Raw genomic sequence first — 17,917 nt, forward strand, 5'->3', positions numbered from 1 at the left:
GTGTTTTTTATTTTTATTTTTATTTTTTATTTTTTGGTTTTTTTTTGCATGTCTCCAGCTCATTTTCATGAGGGGAAACGCTACAGTCTCACAAACAAATTCAATATGCAAACAAGCTTCTTTGGATCAGCATTCCCTTGAAAGATGCAAAGTGTTCCTTCCTGTCACAAGAGACTTCTCGCTTCGGAGGAGGCTTCTTATAAACGAGTCCTGCTTCTTTTCACATGGGTTACACGACTTTTGTCAGCAGAGGAGTTTGAGCTGAGTTTTGAACAATGTTTCTCACTGTCTTCCTTCCCCTGGGCTGGCTGATGTTGCGGTTCGCTGCTGGGGAGCTAGATTACACCTCTCAAGCTGAGGGGATGCAGCTCCAGGGTGACTTTACCTTTGCAGGACTTTTCCCCCTCCATTACACTGATGTGTCTGCAAATGGTCCGCCTGCTTTGGTTCAATGTAATCAGTAAGCATCCAATACTATACTTGTCTTCATTTACCACCAACGATTTTTTTATTATTTTAAATTGCTTTCTTTTTTCTCACACTTTTCAGAGGAAGACCTAACAAACACGGGCTCCACTTGATGCAAGCCATGAGATTCGCTGTGGAAGAAATCAACAACAGCTCCGGCCCGCTGCCTCTGCTACCGGGAGTAACGCTCGGCTACCAGATGTACGACATCTGCTCTAACCGGGCCAGTGTCCTGGCAACGCTGGACCTGCTGGAGCAGCAGCACCAGAACTTCAGCAACACTCAGAGAGCAGTCGGTGTGATTGGACCAGACAGCAGCAGCAAGAGCTTCACGCCAGCCGCTCTGCTGGGGGCTTATGTGATTCCACAGGTGGGAGTCTTAACATTTTTTGTTGTTCTCCTGAAATGTACATGATTTGTCTCTTCATTGTCCTAATCTAACTTTTTTTAAGTACTTTTAGGATTTCTTAGTTTTTGCTTTTCTGTTACCCTTAGATGATTCAAATAATTAGACACTTTTTTAACACCAGTCAAATATAATGTAAGGAAAATACAAAGGTAGTTTTGAAATGATGATTTCATTTATAATAGGAAAACAAGCTATCCAGCCAACCTGACTGTATGGGGGGAAAAAACCTTCACTCGTCGTTCTCACTTTGCATCAATATAGAGGACGTTTGTCCTGCTGTTCGTTTGTTTTAATTCGCCTTTAGAGCATTTTCTAACATTAACAGCCCATTAGGTGATTCTGCAGCTCCTCAATAAGGCTTTGAATAGGTAGCATAAGCTTGAGGTCAGGAACTAATGGCTGGACGTTCTCCGTTGAGATTTGCTGGTAGAGATTCGAATATATTGTTCCAGGCCGTGAAGCAGGAAGTAGACCCAGACCGATACGCTATCTCCGACATGTTTGATTATTGGTTTATTTTCTTAAATGCAGAGCTACCTTCTCAATATGTTGATAGCAGCTCTCAGTGTAAGTTCACTGAAGTCTCTAAAATCAGAAATGACTTTTGGACCTTTTCCAGACTTGATTTTTCTTTAGATTTAGATACTTTATGGTATGGCACTTTAAGGTTTGACTGTTAATGTCTGACGGTAATCAGGCCTGAATGCAGATATAGAAAGGAAACCAAAGATAAGTTAATCACTGTTATTTCATGTTTCAGCAACAACAGCCATTTTTTCCTTGATAAATGAAATGATTATTCTGTTTTTTCTCACACAAAACAAAATTTGTTTGATTATCTAAAATATTGAACATCATCCAAATTAATTGTGGCAAAATAGCAAAAATAAAATAAAAATCTGTTTTAGCCATTTAATATAATTTTCCACTTCCTGATTGCTCGCTGTAGATCTCTTATGAAGCATCAAATGAGATGCTGAGCAACAAGGAGATCTATCCATCATTCTTCCGCACAATTCCAAGCGACAAGAACCAGGTGGCAGCCATGATCCAGCTGCTGGTTCGGTTCAACTGGATGTGGATAGCTCTTTTAGGCAGCGACAATGACTACGGACTGCAGGGCATGCAGAGCCTGTCGGAACAAGCCCCTCACCACGGCATCTGCATCCCATACCAAGGAATCATCCCCTCGGCCTCCGACGACACGGTTCAGACCATGAGGAACATGGTGGACAACATCCTGAAGACCAAGGTGAACACCATCGTGGTGTTTTCAAGCAAGACAAAGTTCCATGACTTCCTCCCATATGTGCTGGAGAGAAACATCACAGAAAAGGTGTGGATCGGGACGGAGGACTGGTCGCCATCCACCCTCATATCCGGGATTCCTGGGATCCAAACCATCGGCACCGTGCTCGGGATCTCGGTCAAGGATGCCGCCATTCCTGGGTTTGAGGAGTTCCAGAAGAACATGGTGGAGATTTCAATGCGACACGTCAACGGAGACGCCAATGTGACGCATGGCGGTGGCAATGGCTGTCTGCAGAGCACAAACCTGTACTCCCTCGCCAAGAACGACTTCTCCATGGATAAATATGACATCACCTCCTCCTTCAATGTTTATAAGGCAGTGTATGCTCTAGCTCAGGCTCTGCACCAAGCTCTCGGCTGTGATTCTGGAGAATGCATCAGGAGAAGTGTGACTCCACCTGAGGTAACCTGAAGCAAACATCTCTTTAGCCCAAACATTTAACCAACTGCTGAGCTCCGTGTCTTTGTCCTCTCCTCTCCAGATTCTGGTGCAGCTCAGGAAGGTTCGATTTTCTCTCAGCAACTCTTCTGTGTATTTTGACTCGCATGGAGACCCGCCCACTGGGTACGATATAGTGTCCTGGGTTTGGAGGGGGGCGGACTGGTCTCTCAGAGTGGTAGGCTCCTTCACACCGGACCCCATCGCCCTCTCGGTGGATCCCAGTCTGATAGAGTGGCACGGCAAAGAAGACTCAGAATCGGTACGACCAACGATGTTCCACGTATTTTAATTGAAATCGACCCGGGCCTCTCAAGCTGGGCCCAGAAATTTCAGCCCGTATTAAATAAGTCAGTTACGTTTGTGGATAAGTGCTGGGTCACTCTGTGAAAAAAGAACAATGAATTAAATAAATAAATACCAAAATAATATTATTTAATTATCTTGGCAAAACTTTGTGAGTTTCAAGTTTCACGGCAGCCAGACCTTAAAAATTTAAGAAACATCTAAACTTTAAAATCAAATAAATTATTTAATGAAATAATTCAAGTTCTCAGATTCAATGTAATAAACGAGGACTGTGTTATTTCTTCTGTTGTTTTCGTCATCACGTTTTCTTTTCTTGTTTTCTCATTTTCTCTTTAACCATCAAATCAATAATAATAACAATAATCATAGCTTTATGATAAACTTTTGTTTTTTCACTCCCCTTCTTTCTTAATGGCATTGCTACAGAGACAAATAAACAACAACAAAAAAATTTGCAATTTCTTAGTATGCTGTAAGTGATCATGTAGCTGTTCTCTTCTTCCAAACCTCTTACTACTGAAGTTGTGTCTTGTTTCATTTATATTTTTCCAGCAAAATAATTTCTTTTCTTTTCCTTCAAACCGTGCTGGAGGTACCGGAGTCCTTCTGCTCCCCACCTTGCCCGAAAGGTCACAAGAAGCTGCTGACAGGTCAGCATGCCTGCTGCTTCGACTGCCAGGCCTGTCCCTCTGCCACGTTCCTCAATAAAAGTGGTAAGGCACAGACAGGAAATAGAAACTCATGAGAGGGAAGCGAGGTTTGAGTTCTCTGCGTAACATCCCATTGATATCTGTGATCTCATTAAACAAGACGGGTCCAGCATCAGCTAGTCACTGCATGGTTGGAAAATTGTTTACATTTGATTTTTATAGAATAGATAAATAAAATTACTGAACAGTTGTATGTGCGTGAATGACCAGCAGGTGGCGCCGAATTCACAAGTTATACTCTGACACTAATTCACAATTAGACCAAATTTAGATCCTTCTTGAATTGTTTATGAAAATGTGTACAAAATGAGACAATGATGCTGATGCTAATGCAAATATGCTTCTGTATAAGTTCAACATTCCAGTTATTTTTCTAAATTTGTATGTTTCTCTCTCTTTTAGACCTGACAGATTGTCAGGCCTGCCTGCCGGAGCAGTGGGCCCCCCCATCCAGTGAGGAGTGTCTGAACAGGACGGTGATACAGCTGGACTGGGACCACCCTCTCTCCATAGCTCTCCTCTTCTTCTTGGCCTCCTGCCTCCTCCTGACCTCCAGCACGGCCGTGATCCTCCTGCTCAACCTGAACACACCGGTGGCCAAGTCCGCCGGGGGCCGCACCTGCCTCCTGATGCTGGCGGCCCTGACGGTCGCCGCCCTGAGCACTTTGTGCCACTTTGGCCGGCCGTCCCCAGCGGCCTGCGTCCTGAAGCAGCCTCTGTTCACCATCAGCTTCTCTGTGTGTCTGGCCTGCATCGCGGTGCGCTCCCTGCAGGTCGTCTGCATATTTAAGTTTGCGTCCAAGCTGCCGCCAGCCTACGACAGGTGGATGAAAAAGCAGGGTCCAGAGGTCACCATCCTTCTGGTGTCCGCCACTATCCTGTTCATCTCGGTGCTCCGGGTGTCCGTCGACACTCCGCAGCCTTCCCAGGACCTGCACTTCTACCAGGACAAAATTGTCCGGGAGTGCAGTAAAACCCTCTCCGTCGGCTCCGGCATGGAGCTGGCGTATGTCTCGCTCCTCAGCGTCCTCTGCTTCTCTTTCAGCTACATGGGGAAGGACCTGCCGGCCAACTACAACGAAGCCAAGTGTGTCACCTTCAGCCTGATGGTGTACATGATCTCCTGGATGAGCTTCTTCACCCTCTACCTCATCAACAGAGAAACCTTCACCATGGCGGCGCATGTGTTCGCCACGCTCTTCAGCGTCCTGGCCTTCCTGGCTGGATACTTCCTCCCCAAAATGTACATTATCGTTCTGAGGCCCCAAATGAACACCACAGCACACTTCCAGAACTGCATTCAGATGTACACCATGAAGAAAAACTGAAATAGGCTCTGAGTCTCGAACCTTTATCAAATGACCACAAACTGTTGTGTGATATATTGACATTTTCAAAGTAATGCGTAATTGTAAAGTGGCAGCAAAATTGCACACAGTTTTGATATGTTTTTGCAAAATGTCAGGGAGAAAGATCAACAGAAAGACAACGGCAAAACTGTGGTAACACCAGGAAACAGCTCGTCAAACTTATATTTCATCTGTTGTTACGTTTATAGCCCAGATTTTATTTCACCATTATTTATGTTTTTTTGTTTTTGTGTTTGAGTAACACCTTTTAAACTCCAGATTTTGACAGTACCAGTGAAAAGTGACAGAATAGAGCTTCGACTTTTTAACATTTTACGATGTTTGGTTTGACAACGATAACATTTTATTAATCTTATTAGTTATTCTATGTCGGCTGTGGAAGAAAGATAATCAACAGAGAAATGAATCCTGTAGACAATGAAGGGAAAATGTTGGGATGAGATTAATAAAGTTGAATTTGGTCACACAATTTTGTTACCGTGAAATATGAAGGTGTCATGTGACTGAGGTTCCTGTGAATCTGCCTGCTCTGGGATGAAGTGAGCGTACCTTATCCACCAACCTCAACAAATAATCTTAAATTTATTCCTTTTCAGTTCAAGTCAGACATTTTTCATGCTTCATTTTCTAGCTAGTGCATTCTCAGACACATACACCAAGTTTCTGAGTTATGTATTTTTTAGTTTTCTGATCCAGAGGAACACTTTACATTTAACATCACAACACATTTTGATGTTTCCGTTTGGGATTGTTTGTAATAAACACACGCAAAGAAGCGCATGAAAAAGGGATATGTGATTTTCTTTTCTTTTTTTTTTTGGTTGAAATAAAATCTGAAAAGTGTGGCATGCATTAATATCTCATCTGTCACTGCAGTAAAAGCTTCAAGTCTCGTCATTTTTTGTAAAAAAAAAAAATGAAAGAGAAAAACAAATCAGCAAATCAACAGAGACTGGAAGCTTTGCCCTTGAACATCAACTTTCAAGTTTTGTAACAAATTCTACTTGGATTTGCATCTGGGCTTTAATTAGGACACATCTTGCCTAATTAGGGTTACGTCAAGTTTTTCGGAGCCTCTGACAGGATTACTTTGTATTTAGTCCGATTCATCTTCCATTAAACTCTGACCAGCGAACCCGAAGAAAAGCATAATGCTCCCATCACCATGTTTCACCATCGGTCTGGTGTGTTGTGGGTAATGTACAGCGTTTGCTCTCCTGCCTGCGGTGTTTCTTGGTTTTCAGTAAGTTTCATGAACTTCATAAAACAACTGAAATTCAATTTAGATAAAGTCACCTACTTTGATAATTACATATAGAAAAAACACTGCTTGAGGTTGCAACACACTAGGGCTTAGCATAGAAATAGTTTTCATTTGACAAAAACAAGGATGAATGTTGAAAGGGTGTGAATACAAACAACAGGAAGTTAAAAGAAACCAACACATTTTCATGAAATCTTTCTTCCTCGGCTTCTTTGACAACCAAAATGACATTTTCTGTTGCAGCAATTTGACACTATAAACTGCAGCCTCGCATCAATAAATGCAGAATCTGCGTATGCGCGTGCGCTCGTGTGTGTGCACCCTTGGCTGCTGTGTGCGAGGAGGGAGAGATGAAAGGCTCCTTTGTAGCAAGGAGGTCAGCACCGTTGACCAGTAGATGTGTGAGTAGAGCCCCAGCTCGGCTTTCCCACAGTCTGTCTGTCCACTCGCAGCCAAAGACCCTCCGTCAACAATCGAAGTGTGCCACGGCTGAACAAGCAGGAGTTTTATTGTGGCGGCGCATAAAGGCCAAAGCTAAAGGCCCTCTGGAGTTCACAAGTCTTGTTCGCATTGGATTCTGGTTTTAAAACAGAGGAATTTAAAAGACAAAAAAGAAACAGAATTATTTTCTTTTTAACTTTTGCTGTTCAATACAAAAAGATAATAATAATCCTATAAACATGTGCAAAAGGGACATTTGTAATAAAAAAAATTATTTTCCAGCTACAACGTTTGGCGCCAGCGCTGTCAGGCAACCATGAATGAAATGCATTTTACATACAAATTTCATTTAACTAAGATTGCAGCAGATTGTTCCACAGCAACAATCAACGAGTGAGTGATTGTAATCTTTCTCCTGATAGCTTCCCGCTGGATGACACTGATGGATCAAGCTCTGTTTGGTTATTCCCTGGACACCCATCAGGAGATGCGGCCTGGATTCCCCTGAGTGGCTCCTGAGGGGGAGATAAGCAGCAGCTCCTGATGAGAGGCGGGCAGCCCATCGGTGCAACGCTGACTTGTTTAACGGGGACGGTTTTATCTCTGCTGGTCACCTTGAGATCTCCTCCCCTCTGCTTAGTGATGGGAGTCCCGGCAATTAACGCCAAAGCTGTTGCTGTAACATGTGGCTTTGTTGTGCTGATATTACACCATGAACAAGAAGCAGCTCTTCCAGAGACATGAAAGGGAACGTCAGCGCACTCCTCTGTCCACAGCAACGGGATGTCAGAATGAAGACGACATCAGAGTGCTACAGATTATTCTTTTCGATTTGGACACTACAAATGCGTGTTTGTCGTTGACCAGAAGAGTTATTTTATTTGTCTCAGTCTCATCGTAGAGGCTTTAATATCTAAAACATTTCCTTGTATATGTTGAAATCTCAGACCGAAAGTGAAGGAATATCGGTTTTGTGTCTGGTTAAGTGTGTTGATTTGGTCCTGTGTTTTTAAACAAGCAAAATTAGACTCAGCGATAAAACCAATTTTTTGTTTGTTTGTTTGTTTTTTGGTAAGCAAACTCTTATCTAAATGACTTTATGTTTCAAAGAATTCACAATGCCATGCTAGCTGGCTAGCAAGACTCAGACGACAGTAGGAGTAGGAATAGGCCCAGAGCATCACAGGTCCTCCATCATGCTTACTAGTGAGAAATAGTAGAAATAGTAGCTCACTGTGTGTGCAGGTTGCAAGGTAAGTCTGGTTTCTGTGGCAACTTCATCCTTAATCCTCATTAAAAACAACAACAATAATAATAATAATAATAATAATAATAATAATAATAATAATAATAATAATAATAATAATAATAATAATAATAATAATAATCCTTTTTCTTTGGGTGTTTTTCAGGTTGCCTCCAATGAGGTTTAGTTTTAGAGCTAAAATAGCTGCACTCGTGTGTTCGAAGATAAAAGCTACAAAATATAAAAGCCAACTCGGTTATAATTTAAAGTTTGGAGTATATATTGGATTGTCATCACTTTAGTATAAAAGCTGACTGTTGCTAATTAAGTCACCTGAGGTGGAAGTCATTTCAAATAGCTTATCCTTTGCAGGGACACTAAACAACACCAAGAGTGATTGCATCTTTTTTTTAATTAATTGTCACACAAGCTTGGGAAATTAAAAAAAACAAACAAAAAAAAAAAAAAAGGTCAAAACCTTAAAAGAAAATGTTAACATCAACATCCATCCAGACAATATCAGGACATACATCCACTTGTGGGCTAATAACTAAAATTTGGCATATAAAATTTAAAACAGAAGAGAAATATTCTCAAAAAAGGCTGTCAGTAACACACAGTGGGGCAGAAACATATACTGTTACATAAAGCAGACCCAAGATAAACTCCACCGGAGTAAAAAACTATCACATCACAAAAAAAAAAAAAAAAAAAAAACTGTGTCACTCAAAATGAATCCTCAGTTTTTAACACGAAGAAAGACAAATCAGGCAACAAGACAGAAAGCACATTGCGTTTACTTGTCCATCAATGTGATGAGACAATAAATGAACCCACGCTGAACGAGCAGGATGGAAATAAATTTCCTACATAGTGAGGGAGAGAACGGCTCCCCTCAGGTCTCAAGAGAGTCTCTCTACCACGGCCTCCACACCGGGCCTCTGCTGTTGCTGCTGCTGCTGCTGCTGCTGCTGTTGCTGCTGCTGCTGCTGCTGCTGCTGCTGCTGCTGCTGCTGCTGCTGCAGCTGCTGCTGCTGCTGCTGTCCGGCTGCGTGTCAGGTCTGAGCGGGGAGCAGCTGCTGGCTCTCTGTGTCTGACGGAGCGTCTGCTCTGGCTGCCGGAGGACCTGCTGAGGTCTGGCCGAGGCCTCCGTGGCTGAGCCCACGGACAGGAAGTGAACCGAGTCCCTCAGGCAGCGGGAGTAACTCTGACAGAGACCCGACTGCAGCTGCTGCCTCAGGAAGCTCACCGTCATCTCCAGGATGTCGGCCTTCTCCAGCTTGGAGTTGGGCTCCTGCTTGTGGAACTCCTTCTCCAGGATGACCTTGAGCTGCTCGATGCAGGTGTTGATGCGGTCCCTGCGCATTTTCTCCACTATGGGTTTCCTTAGCTGTGAAGGAGCAGGCAGGCGGGTAAGAAACCTGCTACAGACAGGAGGTTTCTGCTTTCAGAATCACAAATAAAAACCGTTTTTTACTCACTTTTATGTTGTCCCTCTCAGACATCCTGAGGTGGTGGATGGAGGAGTAGCTGTTGGGGCAGGGGGACATGTCTGCAGCTGAGCTGAGATGCTTCTCGCAGGGCAACACGCTTGGCTCTGATTCCTCTGGAGGAGCTCGCTCCGGGTTTTATATCGCCTCATTAGCATAACAAAGCCACGCGGTTCAGTCCGGGCTGGGGTTCCCACACTCTGACCAGTGGGACTCCCAGCTCCACAATGGAGGACGCGTCAATAAATCAGAGAGAGAGAGAGCATATCTGTGCCTGGTGTGGTTCCCAAGATAAGCAACAGGTAATTAAAAGTGTATCAAGGGGTCATCACAGAATTTATCAGGTTAGATGGAGATTTATTTATTTATTTATTTTGGAAAGCTTTAAAAGAGATGATGACCACACACATTCTTTGAATATTTCCTTTAGCATCTGAACTGTTAGATGTAGACCATGTGTGTCTCTTTACCCCAAAATATTTATAAAAGTGCACTAGTTGTACCAGAATCATTACATTTTTAGACATAATCTACTAGTGTAATATGACCTAGATACGGTACCTAATTCATGTCCCGTTTACACTTTTATAACATTACGACCAGAAACTTCAGTGTGTTTTCCTGGGATCTACTGTGTCAGACCCATGTTGTGTGCTTCTATAAAGAAGAATTAACATTGTCATTTTCATGTAAAACTCTGCAGTTGTTCTGTTGTTTCTGCATCTGCTTTCATCCTTGAGCCACTTACAAATGATAAAATAGCAATGCGGAGAAGCACGGCTCGCATTTCTTCGGACTCTTTGAGTCGGCACTCTGCTTTGCGTCTCCACATGCTGAAATGTTTACGCTTTCTGATTTTGCTTTGACTAGGCCATTCTAACACACACAAACATGCGTGTTGGATCTGTTGCCGTCCTGCTGGAAGCTGCGCCTTTTTGCTCCAGTGTCAACTGTTGGCGACCTCTATCAGGTTTCCCTGTGCCTGCTGAAGAAAGACACCCCCACAGCATAATGCTGCCACCACTTGTTCCTCCTTGTTGAAACCAGAACAACTGCTTCTCTTCATATTTTTTGTGTCCTTTTTAATGACTGGGTTTTTTTTTATTATTTATTTTTGACCTTTGTGTGACTTTGCCTGCTTCCATCCGCCCAGCTGGTACGTCCTAATTTCCCCCCATTGATTATGGAACAACTAGCCAAACTGCATCAGTTTTAATGGGCCAGTTTGTCAACACTTCTTCCTTTTTCAGGTGACGGACTGAAGAGTGAGGTCAGACCTTCAAACGGAGGGTTACTGTTTTATAACTCTGCTTTAAACTTCTTTACTGCTTCCTTAAGCTGTGTGGGGTGTTTGTCGTGTCACAGCTTTGTGGTTAAACTGAGTTTAAGTGATTCACACATGGACTTTGTATACTTATTGTGTGACTTCTGAAGGTAATCTTTGGCACTGAATCCAAAGTCCTCTAGATTAGCTTCAAAATCTCATAAAGATTTCGCGATGTGAAGAATTGTTGGTGCTTAAAACTTCAAAGAACGCGCCATCCTGACACGTATTTGAGTAAAAACTCCCAACCTGCTGTTTCTACCTCCTCTTCTCTTCCCGCCACGTTTGCTTTCTATTCATAACATAAAAAAATGAGGCTACTGTCTGTTCCCGTCACACCTGACGTGTCTGTGCAAAATCGGACCTTTCCCCCCCAAAAAAGGTTCAGTGTTCACCACAGTGTTGCTGGAGCTCTTTGTCTGCAAGTGTGTGGGAAGATGGGTTCCCCTCCCACCAGCGGCCCGAGAGCTCCGAATTCCTGCCATAAAATCCCGTCCATCACTGAGAGCTGCGGCGGCGCGGGACTGCTACCCATCAGCCATCTCTCTGTGAGAGTGGTATCTCTCGTTTCCCACACTCTGAGTCTATTCACTGGCCCTGAGACGGGGGACAATGGAAGTGTGTCTTGTTACACATCACATTAGCTACGGTGTTTGATCTCCTGTTGAAGGGGAAGAAGGGGAGGGGACGGCTGCAGCCAGGCCATCTGGCCTGGCATACTAGACCCTGAGAAAGTCTCAGGCAGGCATGCCACACTCTCCACAACTTCTGCACACAGCAAAAAAGAAGAAAAAAAAACAGTTGTGAAAGACTTTAGGAGCACTTGAGACATAATTCAAGCATCTGGCGTCACACCGCGACTGGTGGAACAGAGGAAAGTGGAGCGTGTGACCTGCAGGGGCGTCCCCGGCCCATTTCTCAGTTTCTAAAAACACCTGTTGGAAAACAAGGACGGACTAAACAAGGTGTTAGCAATCCCTGTGAGAAATACTATAGATGGGACGGGATACAATATATACAAAAAATACAGTGCTGGGATGTTTTTTCCCTGCTTATGGGTGTGTCGGTATTTTAAAGTAATTTTGATCAAAAGTCTTTGGTCAGGTGGTTGTGGTGGCGTAGGGGTTTAGCTCAACCCATGTTTGGAGGCCTTAGCCCTCAATGCGGACGTCGTGGGTTTGATTCCTGGACCAGGGAACAACCACATGTCTTCCGCTCTCTTTCCTGTTAGCCTACTTTCAAATAAGGGCCAGTCATGCCCACAAAAAACCTTGGAAAGAGAAATATATATTTATACATATGTATATAGTCTATGTCTGTCCTGGCCCTGCATGGGGTCATCTCTGCACACTGTCCAGACAAAGGATGCAGCTTAGAGGAGGAAGTGTGAGCCAGGCTTAAATTTACAGTCAGTAGACGAGCAATACCGAGTGCAAAATGTGAGAAAATGTAGAAAGTAAATAAATAATAAGGTTATATTTTCTTCTTGATTCACAAACATTGCAGTGTTCTTACTAGAGTTTCACTCAGCCTCCTATTTTCCAGCTGAAAAGGCCAAACAGTTTGACCACTTTGATAATTAAGTTGCAGCTTTAATTATTCATACTGGTGGCTTTTTCACGTTCAAGTGTGACTTCCAAAGCCTGACAGTTTTTATAATGATCATTTCCAACCTGTTTAAAATAATTTTTTAACGTGCCTTCTTTGAGGTTTAGGGACGTTTTGAGAATCTTCAGAGGTTTAGTGGGAAACAAAAACTTCCTGAGTTGTTTCCACACGTCCTTGACCAGAACACGAGGCAAGACGAGACACTTTTGAAGCTGGTAACTGTGGGAAGAAAAAAATCTAATCTGTGTGGAACACACAGACTCTAGCAAATAGCAAAGAGCAAAATTCTTCTGTTTCTCTGTCGTTTGCAAACGGGGAACACACAGCAAGCTCTCACAATTTGTAGCATTGTTTACACAACATGGTCACTCCCTGGTTTAATGCACAGTCAGTCGCCACAGGGTGGACAGGATGCAACCTCTTCCTTACTGAAAGGTCAGTTAATTATTTAGTTGACAAAAATCTTCTTGTTCAAAATATGGGAATTTCCAAAACTTAGGATGCTAATGGAACAATTTTCCATATCAAAAACATTGTAAGACCTCATACATACTCCGAGCTTCTAACATTCAATGGAGACATTTGTTAGACTTTAGGGCTTATTCCATCTTACTGTATTTACCTAAACTATCTGTTATCTGTTAACAAACTTTGGCGCCTTATTTTAGTCACTGACAGCCTACTGGAACTTTTCCAAGGAGAGGTCAAAAGGAAACCTATTTGATTCTTCAGAGACCTACATGTTTTAACAGACTGAACAATACGAGTGTTAAATGACTAAAGAATTAAAATAAAATTCTTAAAAGAAATAATTTTTACTTCACAGTAACACGAATGACATGTCATTCCTGCATTGTAAGTTTAACTCGCTACGTCTTCTGTTGAAGTATCTCATAAATAATTTTATTTAAATCTTATATTGCAGGGAATTTCTTGTCTCTCAGGTGAATGTTCAATAGATGAATGAGATCCAAGTCAAGATGTTATCAACACGGCATACAAAATAATGATTAAAATTAAGACAAACACTGATGGTTTTTGTTTAAAACTTCATCAGAAGTTGTTTTATTTCACATTTTCAAATGCAAACTTCTCACAGAAGCAACACAACAATTTGTTTCAGTAAGTCTGAAGCGAGAATAAAACACCTTTATAAAAGGCATTAAGTAGGAGATGTGAAACATCTATTATGGACGTCATAAACAGACAGGAAACAGAGCTTCCAGTTACACTCATTCAAATAAAAGCCAAACAATGGTTAAAAATACACATGTTACAATCCCAACAGGATTACAGTAAACATGGATCCACTGGCTCAATAAAGCTTCATCAATATGATGAAACATATAAATGGCTGGTACTCAGTATCAATGCACAGATTGTTCTGGAAAATGTCTCAGACATTTAAAGAAAATAAAACCAACATGGTTCAAAGGGCACAGCAATGGCTTTCCATTAACGTTCCACTCAGGAACAGAGAGGCGACTAATCACAGAGTGAGTCTTTTTGAAGGAACGAACACACATGGTGTGGATATTCAGTCCACACCGAGTATCCAGCGTGGACTGATATTCTGTTTTGTCTTTCCATGGGAAACCCTGCACAGCTTCTCTACACGAAGTTAAACTTGTGTCCAAGGTCGAAGGAAGTCACGACTCCACGAGAGTCTTTTACTTTTCTGTCCATGACGTTCACAGACGTAGTGATCTCTCTCTGTCTGTTCACCAGGGTCTCCACAGAGAGCCGCCGGTCGGGCCCAGGTCCTTACTGGAGCTGACCAGATGGAGGGGAGAGCCGGGCGGAGAGGGGCTGCTGAGGCCGTTCCTGTCGGACGCCTGCAGGGCCTGGAAGTGGCTGAGGAGCAGCCGGTGAGCCGGAGTCTGGACCTCGCAGCGGGACAGGAAGCCGACGGCCTCCTGGACGCAGCGGGAGTAGCCGTCCCTGGCCGTCACGGGGCCAGAGGTCAGGTGCTGCTGCTGCTGCCAGCTCCTCAGGTACGACACGGCCATCTCCAAGATGTCGGCCTTCTCCTGCTTCGAGTCCGGCTGCTGCCGGAGAAACTCTGGACCCAGCAGGGATTTCAGCTGCTCGATGCTGGTGTTGATGCGGTCTCTGCGTAATTTCTCCACCATCGGTTTTCTCAGCTGAAGGACAGAAAAAGGGAAGACAGTTGAGTAAGTTTGAATCACTTTTCATAGTCACTTTTCAAGGTAAGTGCCTAATTTAGACCCACACCAAAAGTAATAAGAAAATCAAGCAAATAAAGGAGTCTACGTTATTTTCCTTATACAAAAGAATGCCTATTCATTAAAGATCCAAAATGTTACAAGAGTTTTGGTGGAGTCAAATAAATCTAAAACCCTTTCAGGACCAATTGGACTTTAGTAACTTACATAAAAGCTTATTTTGGTGCAGAAAAAACCGACTGTTCAGTAAAAGTTATGATTCTACTTCGGTTACAAAGAAACATTCGAGTTGTACTTAATCATTTGCACAAAGCCAGTCACAAAAGCGGTCATTCCGCCCCCTCCAGGTCTCAGCCGGCGGAGGTTTACCTTGTGAGCGGGGGTCAGGTGCTCCTTGCCCGCCTGGCCGTAAGCAGTGGGCGCCATGGCTGCGGAGCAAGAGCAGCGCGTTGCGTTCAGCTCGGCGTGAAGAGCCGCGTCGAGTCCGCGCGGCCGCGTATTTATACACACACATCTCCATATGAATGTGTGAGTCTGAGTCCTGTCGGAGTTTCTCACAGTCCCCGGAGCCAATGGGAGCGCTGGGAAGGGCTTGAGGGAGCGCGGGGCTGCCACATGCTCAATGAAGTGTTTATAGCCGTGGGGACAATGAGTGTGCCTCCGGGGAGCAGGTGGAGAAATGGACCGCGAGAGAAAATGCCCCGGGGTGGTGAGGGGGGCCGGGGGGAGCTGGGAGAGTGACCCGGCGCTTGTGCTGATATGGGAAAGTGGTGACCCCAGAGGGAAGCACGCCGCTGTCTCATGTCGTCTCCTCTGCCACGTAATTGCGGACAAAGTGGCTCCGCCACCAGGCGCACGTGGGTGTTCGAGACGCCCAACATGCGGCCACTTCCACGTCCACCTGATGGGGGCAGCAAACCTCCCCGGTGCCGCCGAGCAGCAGGTCGGGACGGCGCGGAAACGCCAAAAGGACAAACAGGGAGGGGCTTCTACCGGAAGGAAGAGAACCGGAGGAGTCAAATAAGCGTTTAAAATAAATAAGCATGCAACTTTGTGTTTGAGGACGAGGTGGCGCCAGGGGCCCCGATGCGCCATCAGGGCCCCTGGAAGGTCTTTTCTGTCTTAGTGCTGAGATTAACATTTTGATGACATGCAGTCTTATTCAATAAATTAGGATCTACGTCCTGATCAGGCTTGACAGATTCATTTCGAAATTGCATATATAAATATGTCAAAACGGGAGTAATCTGATTAATCTATATAATGTATTTCACTTGGTGCTGGAATTAACAAGGGAACTTTTCAGCCATGTTCTAATGTGTGGAATAAGTCTGTATGTTTGCTTACCTGCAACTTTAAACTGTTTCATAATTCAGGAATATTTGTTTGTGAGGAATTATCACACAGCTCCCTTTTATTGTCTGATTTGATCAAGTGCTAAGAATATGAACAGCATGAGGTTCTGTGACAGTCAAAATGTTATCAAACGTTTCAAAAGCAGGAGAAGGAACTTCGGTGTAAACCAAATAAATCAAACTTTGTATTTTTCAATTTTGTGACTGACTCTTCAGTTGGTTGGCAAAAGATTTGATGTGTCTTAAATAAAACAAATATTAAAGATGCAAAAAACTTTTCTGGGTCTGGTTGTATGTAGAGAGACCATCGACGTTACTGGATTCTCGAAAGTGTGGCTTAAAGCTGAGATGCTGATGCTTGGATGTGTAAAAATATATATTCTCTGCATATAAATCTATCGATAGTTTGGTTTCTGTCAGATCACAATAAAGGAAGTTTCGGTGTTAGGAGAAAACAACAAATGTTAATTCTATGGTTTCATGTATTTGTTTTCCACAATATTCACATACTTTGAACTTTTTTCACATTTCCACTTTAGAAGCCCACGCTTTCACATACTTTATGCAGCTTTCAGGCATCAGACCCACATAGCATGCATGACCCAAGTAATAAAGTGGGTCTCAGTTCATCTTTACGATCAATCAAAAATCAATCAGTCAAGTTTATTTGTGCGACACGTTGCAGCAGCAAGGCGTTTTACATCATAAATAAACAAAATCACAAAGTTACAAAGAATACACCACACAGTCAACAGTTGAACACATTGTATTTTGCAAACATGTATCCACGGCTGTCGTTTGTTTCATCCCTACATGTAGAGACTGAAGTTTTTTCCCCAATCTTTGCAATAGAAAAAAAAAAAAGCACAAGTTCATTAACATTATGAGCTTGTTTCATCTCTGAATTTGTGTTTTCCAGTTTAGGCCTGGGGCTCGACCCAGCGTCGATAGACAAGACGAGGTCTGATATGTGAAGCAGACCTCACCCGCCTCAGTTAAAGTCATGATGCAACAATTAGCACCAGATTGGAGATAAAACACTAATAGAGCATCTCTGAAAGCCTTTCAGCACATATTTCAAAATATCATGATATTATTGACACTTTAGGGAAATTTTCCCTGCATCAAGGTGGGACCTTTTTAAATGCAAACAGAAAGGCTGTTGCTGTCCTGTTGCTTACACAACAACATTGACGAAGCAGTAAAAAGTCTTTGCTGACGGTGATCCGACTGCATCTCTAAAGAAGTAGCTTCAAGTTGTTTTCTTTTTTTTTTTTACATACTGATGTTGGAATCAGACTTCGACATACTGACTTTTATAGGTCAATCTCAACTAACACTTTCAGCTCTTCTCCTTCACTTACCTTCTGCTAGTACTGTTTCTCTTCAGCCCTTTACTTTTTGTGTCACTTTGAGAAAAAAAAAGGGGAGCCAGTTAAACACTTGTATCAAAAGCTTAAAGTCTTTCACATGACCAGCATTTCAGACTACCTGAAGAGAGCGAATTGTCAGAAGAATGCTTCAGTTGTTCGCGTTCCCGCTCTCAGCACACGTCAATACCCCAGGCACACGCACGCACACACGCGCGCACACACACACAGGCTGGTCAGCCTGCCGCTGGCCACGTCTCGGTCACACGCTCCCTTCCTGCCCGTGTGGAACGTGGGAGCTGCTGTGTTCCCAGGCTTCCCACACTTCAGTGTTAATGACTCCAAGGCAGGCTGCACAAAGGAAGTGTGGCCCGTTGAACAAAGGCCGAGTGACCAACCCACCCTTTAAACCACACACACACTAAGGAAGGCGAGCTTGTCAACAGGGCTTCCAGGCACACCATCTGGATGGATCGAGAGCTTTTGTTGGTCAATCAAGCATGAGAGGTGCACACCGTGAGAACTGGAGAGGCTGAAAAAGAGACGAGAAGTTAAATGAGAAGATCAAGTGTGTGTGTGTGTGTGTGTGTGTGTGCGAGCTGAGAAGCCTTCTAATT

General features: G+C 43.5%; 3 protein-coding genes across 3 annotated transcripts; 1 reads left to right on the forward strand and 2 right to left on the reverse strand.

Annotated features, from left to right (window-relative positions):
• The first annotated feature begins 275 nt into the window (after positions 1-275).
• On the forward strand, positions 276-4,974 carry LOC129372555 (taste receptor type 1 member 1). The gene is made up of 6 exons (XM_055049965.1): positions 276-460; positions 550-838; positions 1,827-2,591; positions 2,671-2,889; positions 3,529-3,649; positions 4,049-4,974. The coding sequence occupies exons 1-6, from the start codon at positions 276-278 to the stop codon at positions 4,972-4,974; spliced, it is 2,505 nt and encodes an 834-aa protein (XP_054905940.1).
• A 3,395-nt stretch (positions 4,975-8,369) lies between these two features.
• On the reverse strand, positions 8,370-9,615 carry her12 (hairy-related 12). Its single transcript, XM_055049782.1, is given in 3 exon segments — positions 8,370-9,357; positions 9,449-9,534; positions 9,537-9,615. Coding segments are annotated over 3 exon segments (639 nt in total). The 3' UTR covers positions 8,370-8,883.
• A 3,815-nt stretch (positions 9,616-13,430) lies between these two features.
• LOC129372426 (transcription factor HES-5-like) lies at positions 13,431-15,405 on the reverse strand. The gene is made up of 2 exons (XM_055049743.1): positions 14,945-15,405; positions 13,431-14,533 (listed from the first exon to the last, which is right to left on the reverse strand). The coding sequence occupies exons 1-2, from the start codon at positions 14,999-15,001 to the stop codon at positions 14,111-14,113; spliced, it is 480 nt and encodes a 159-aa protein (XP_054905718.1). The 5' UTR covers positions 15,002-15,405; the 3' UTR covers positions 13,431-14,110.
• Positions 15,406-17,917: the final 2,512 nt, after the last annotated feature.

The sequence above is a fragment of the Poeciliopsis prolifica genome, unplaced genomic scaffold, assembly GCF_027474105.1.
Source record: "Poeciliopsis prolifica strain line A6 unplaced genomic scaffold, Auburn_PproV2 SCAFFOLD029, whole genome shotgun sequence".
Taxonomy (NCBI): Eukaryota; Metazoa; Chordata; class Actinopteri; order Cyprinodontiformes; family Poeciliidae; genus Poeciliopsis; species Poeciliopsis prolifica.

Bases quoted from the DNA above. Each gene is read 5' to 3' on its own strand.
- LOC129372555 (XM_055049965.1), top strand. From the start codon at position 276: ATGTTTCTCACTGTCTTCCTTCCCCTGGGCTGGCTGATGTTGCGGTTC. The intron at 2,592-2,670 runs GTAACCTGAAGC...TCTCCTCTCCAG, and splicing joins GAAGTGTGACTCCACCTGAG to ATTCTGGTGCAGCTCAGGAA. The intron at 2,890-3,528 runs GTACGACCAACG...ACCGTGCTGGAG, and splicing joins GCAAAGAAGACTCAGAATCG to GTACCGGAGTCCTTCTGCTC.
- LOC129372426 (XM_055049743.1), bottom strand. From the start codon at position 15,001: ATGGCGCCCACTGCTTACGGCCAGGCGGGCAAGGAGCACCTGACCCCC. The intron at 14,534-14,944 runs GTAAACCTCCGC...TCTGTCCTTCAG, and splicing joins ACCTGACCCCCGCTCACAAG to CTGAGAAAACCGATGGTGGA.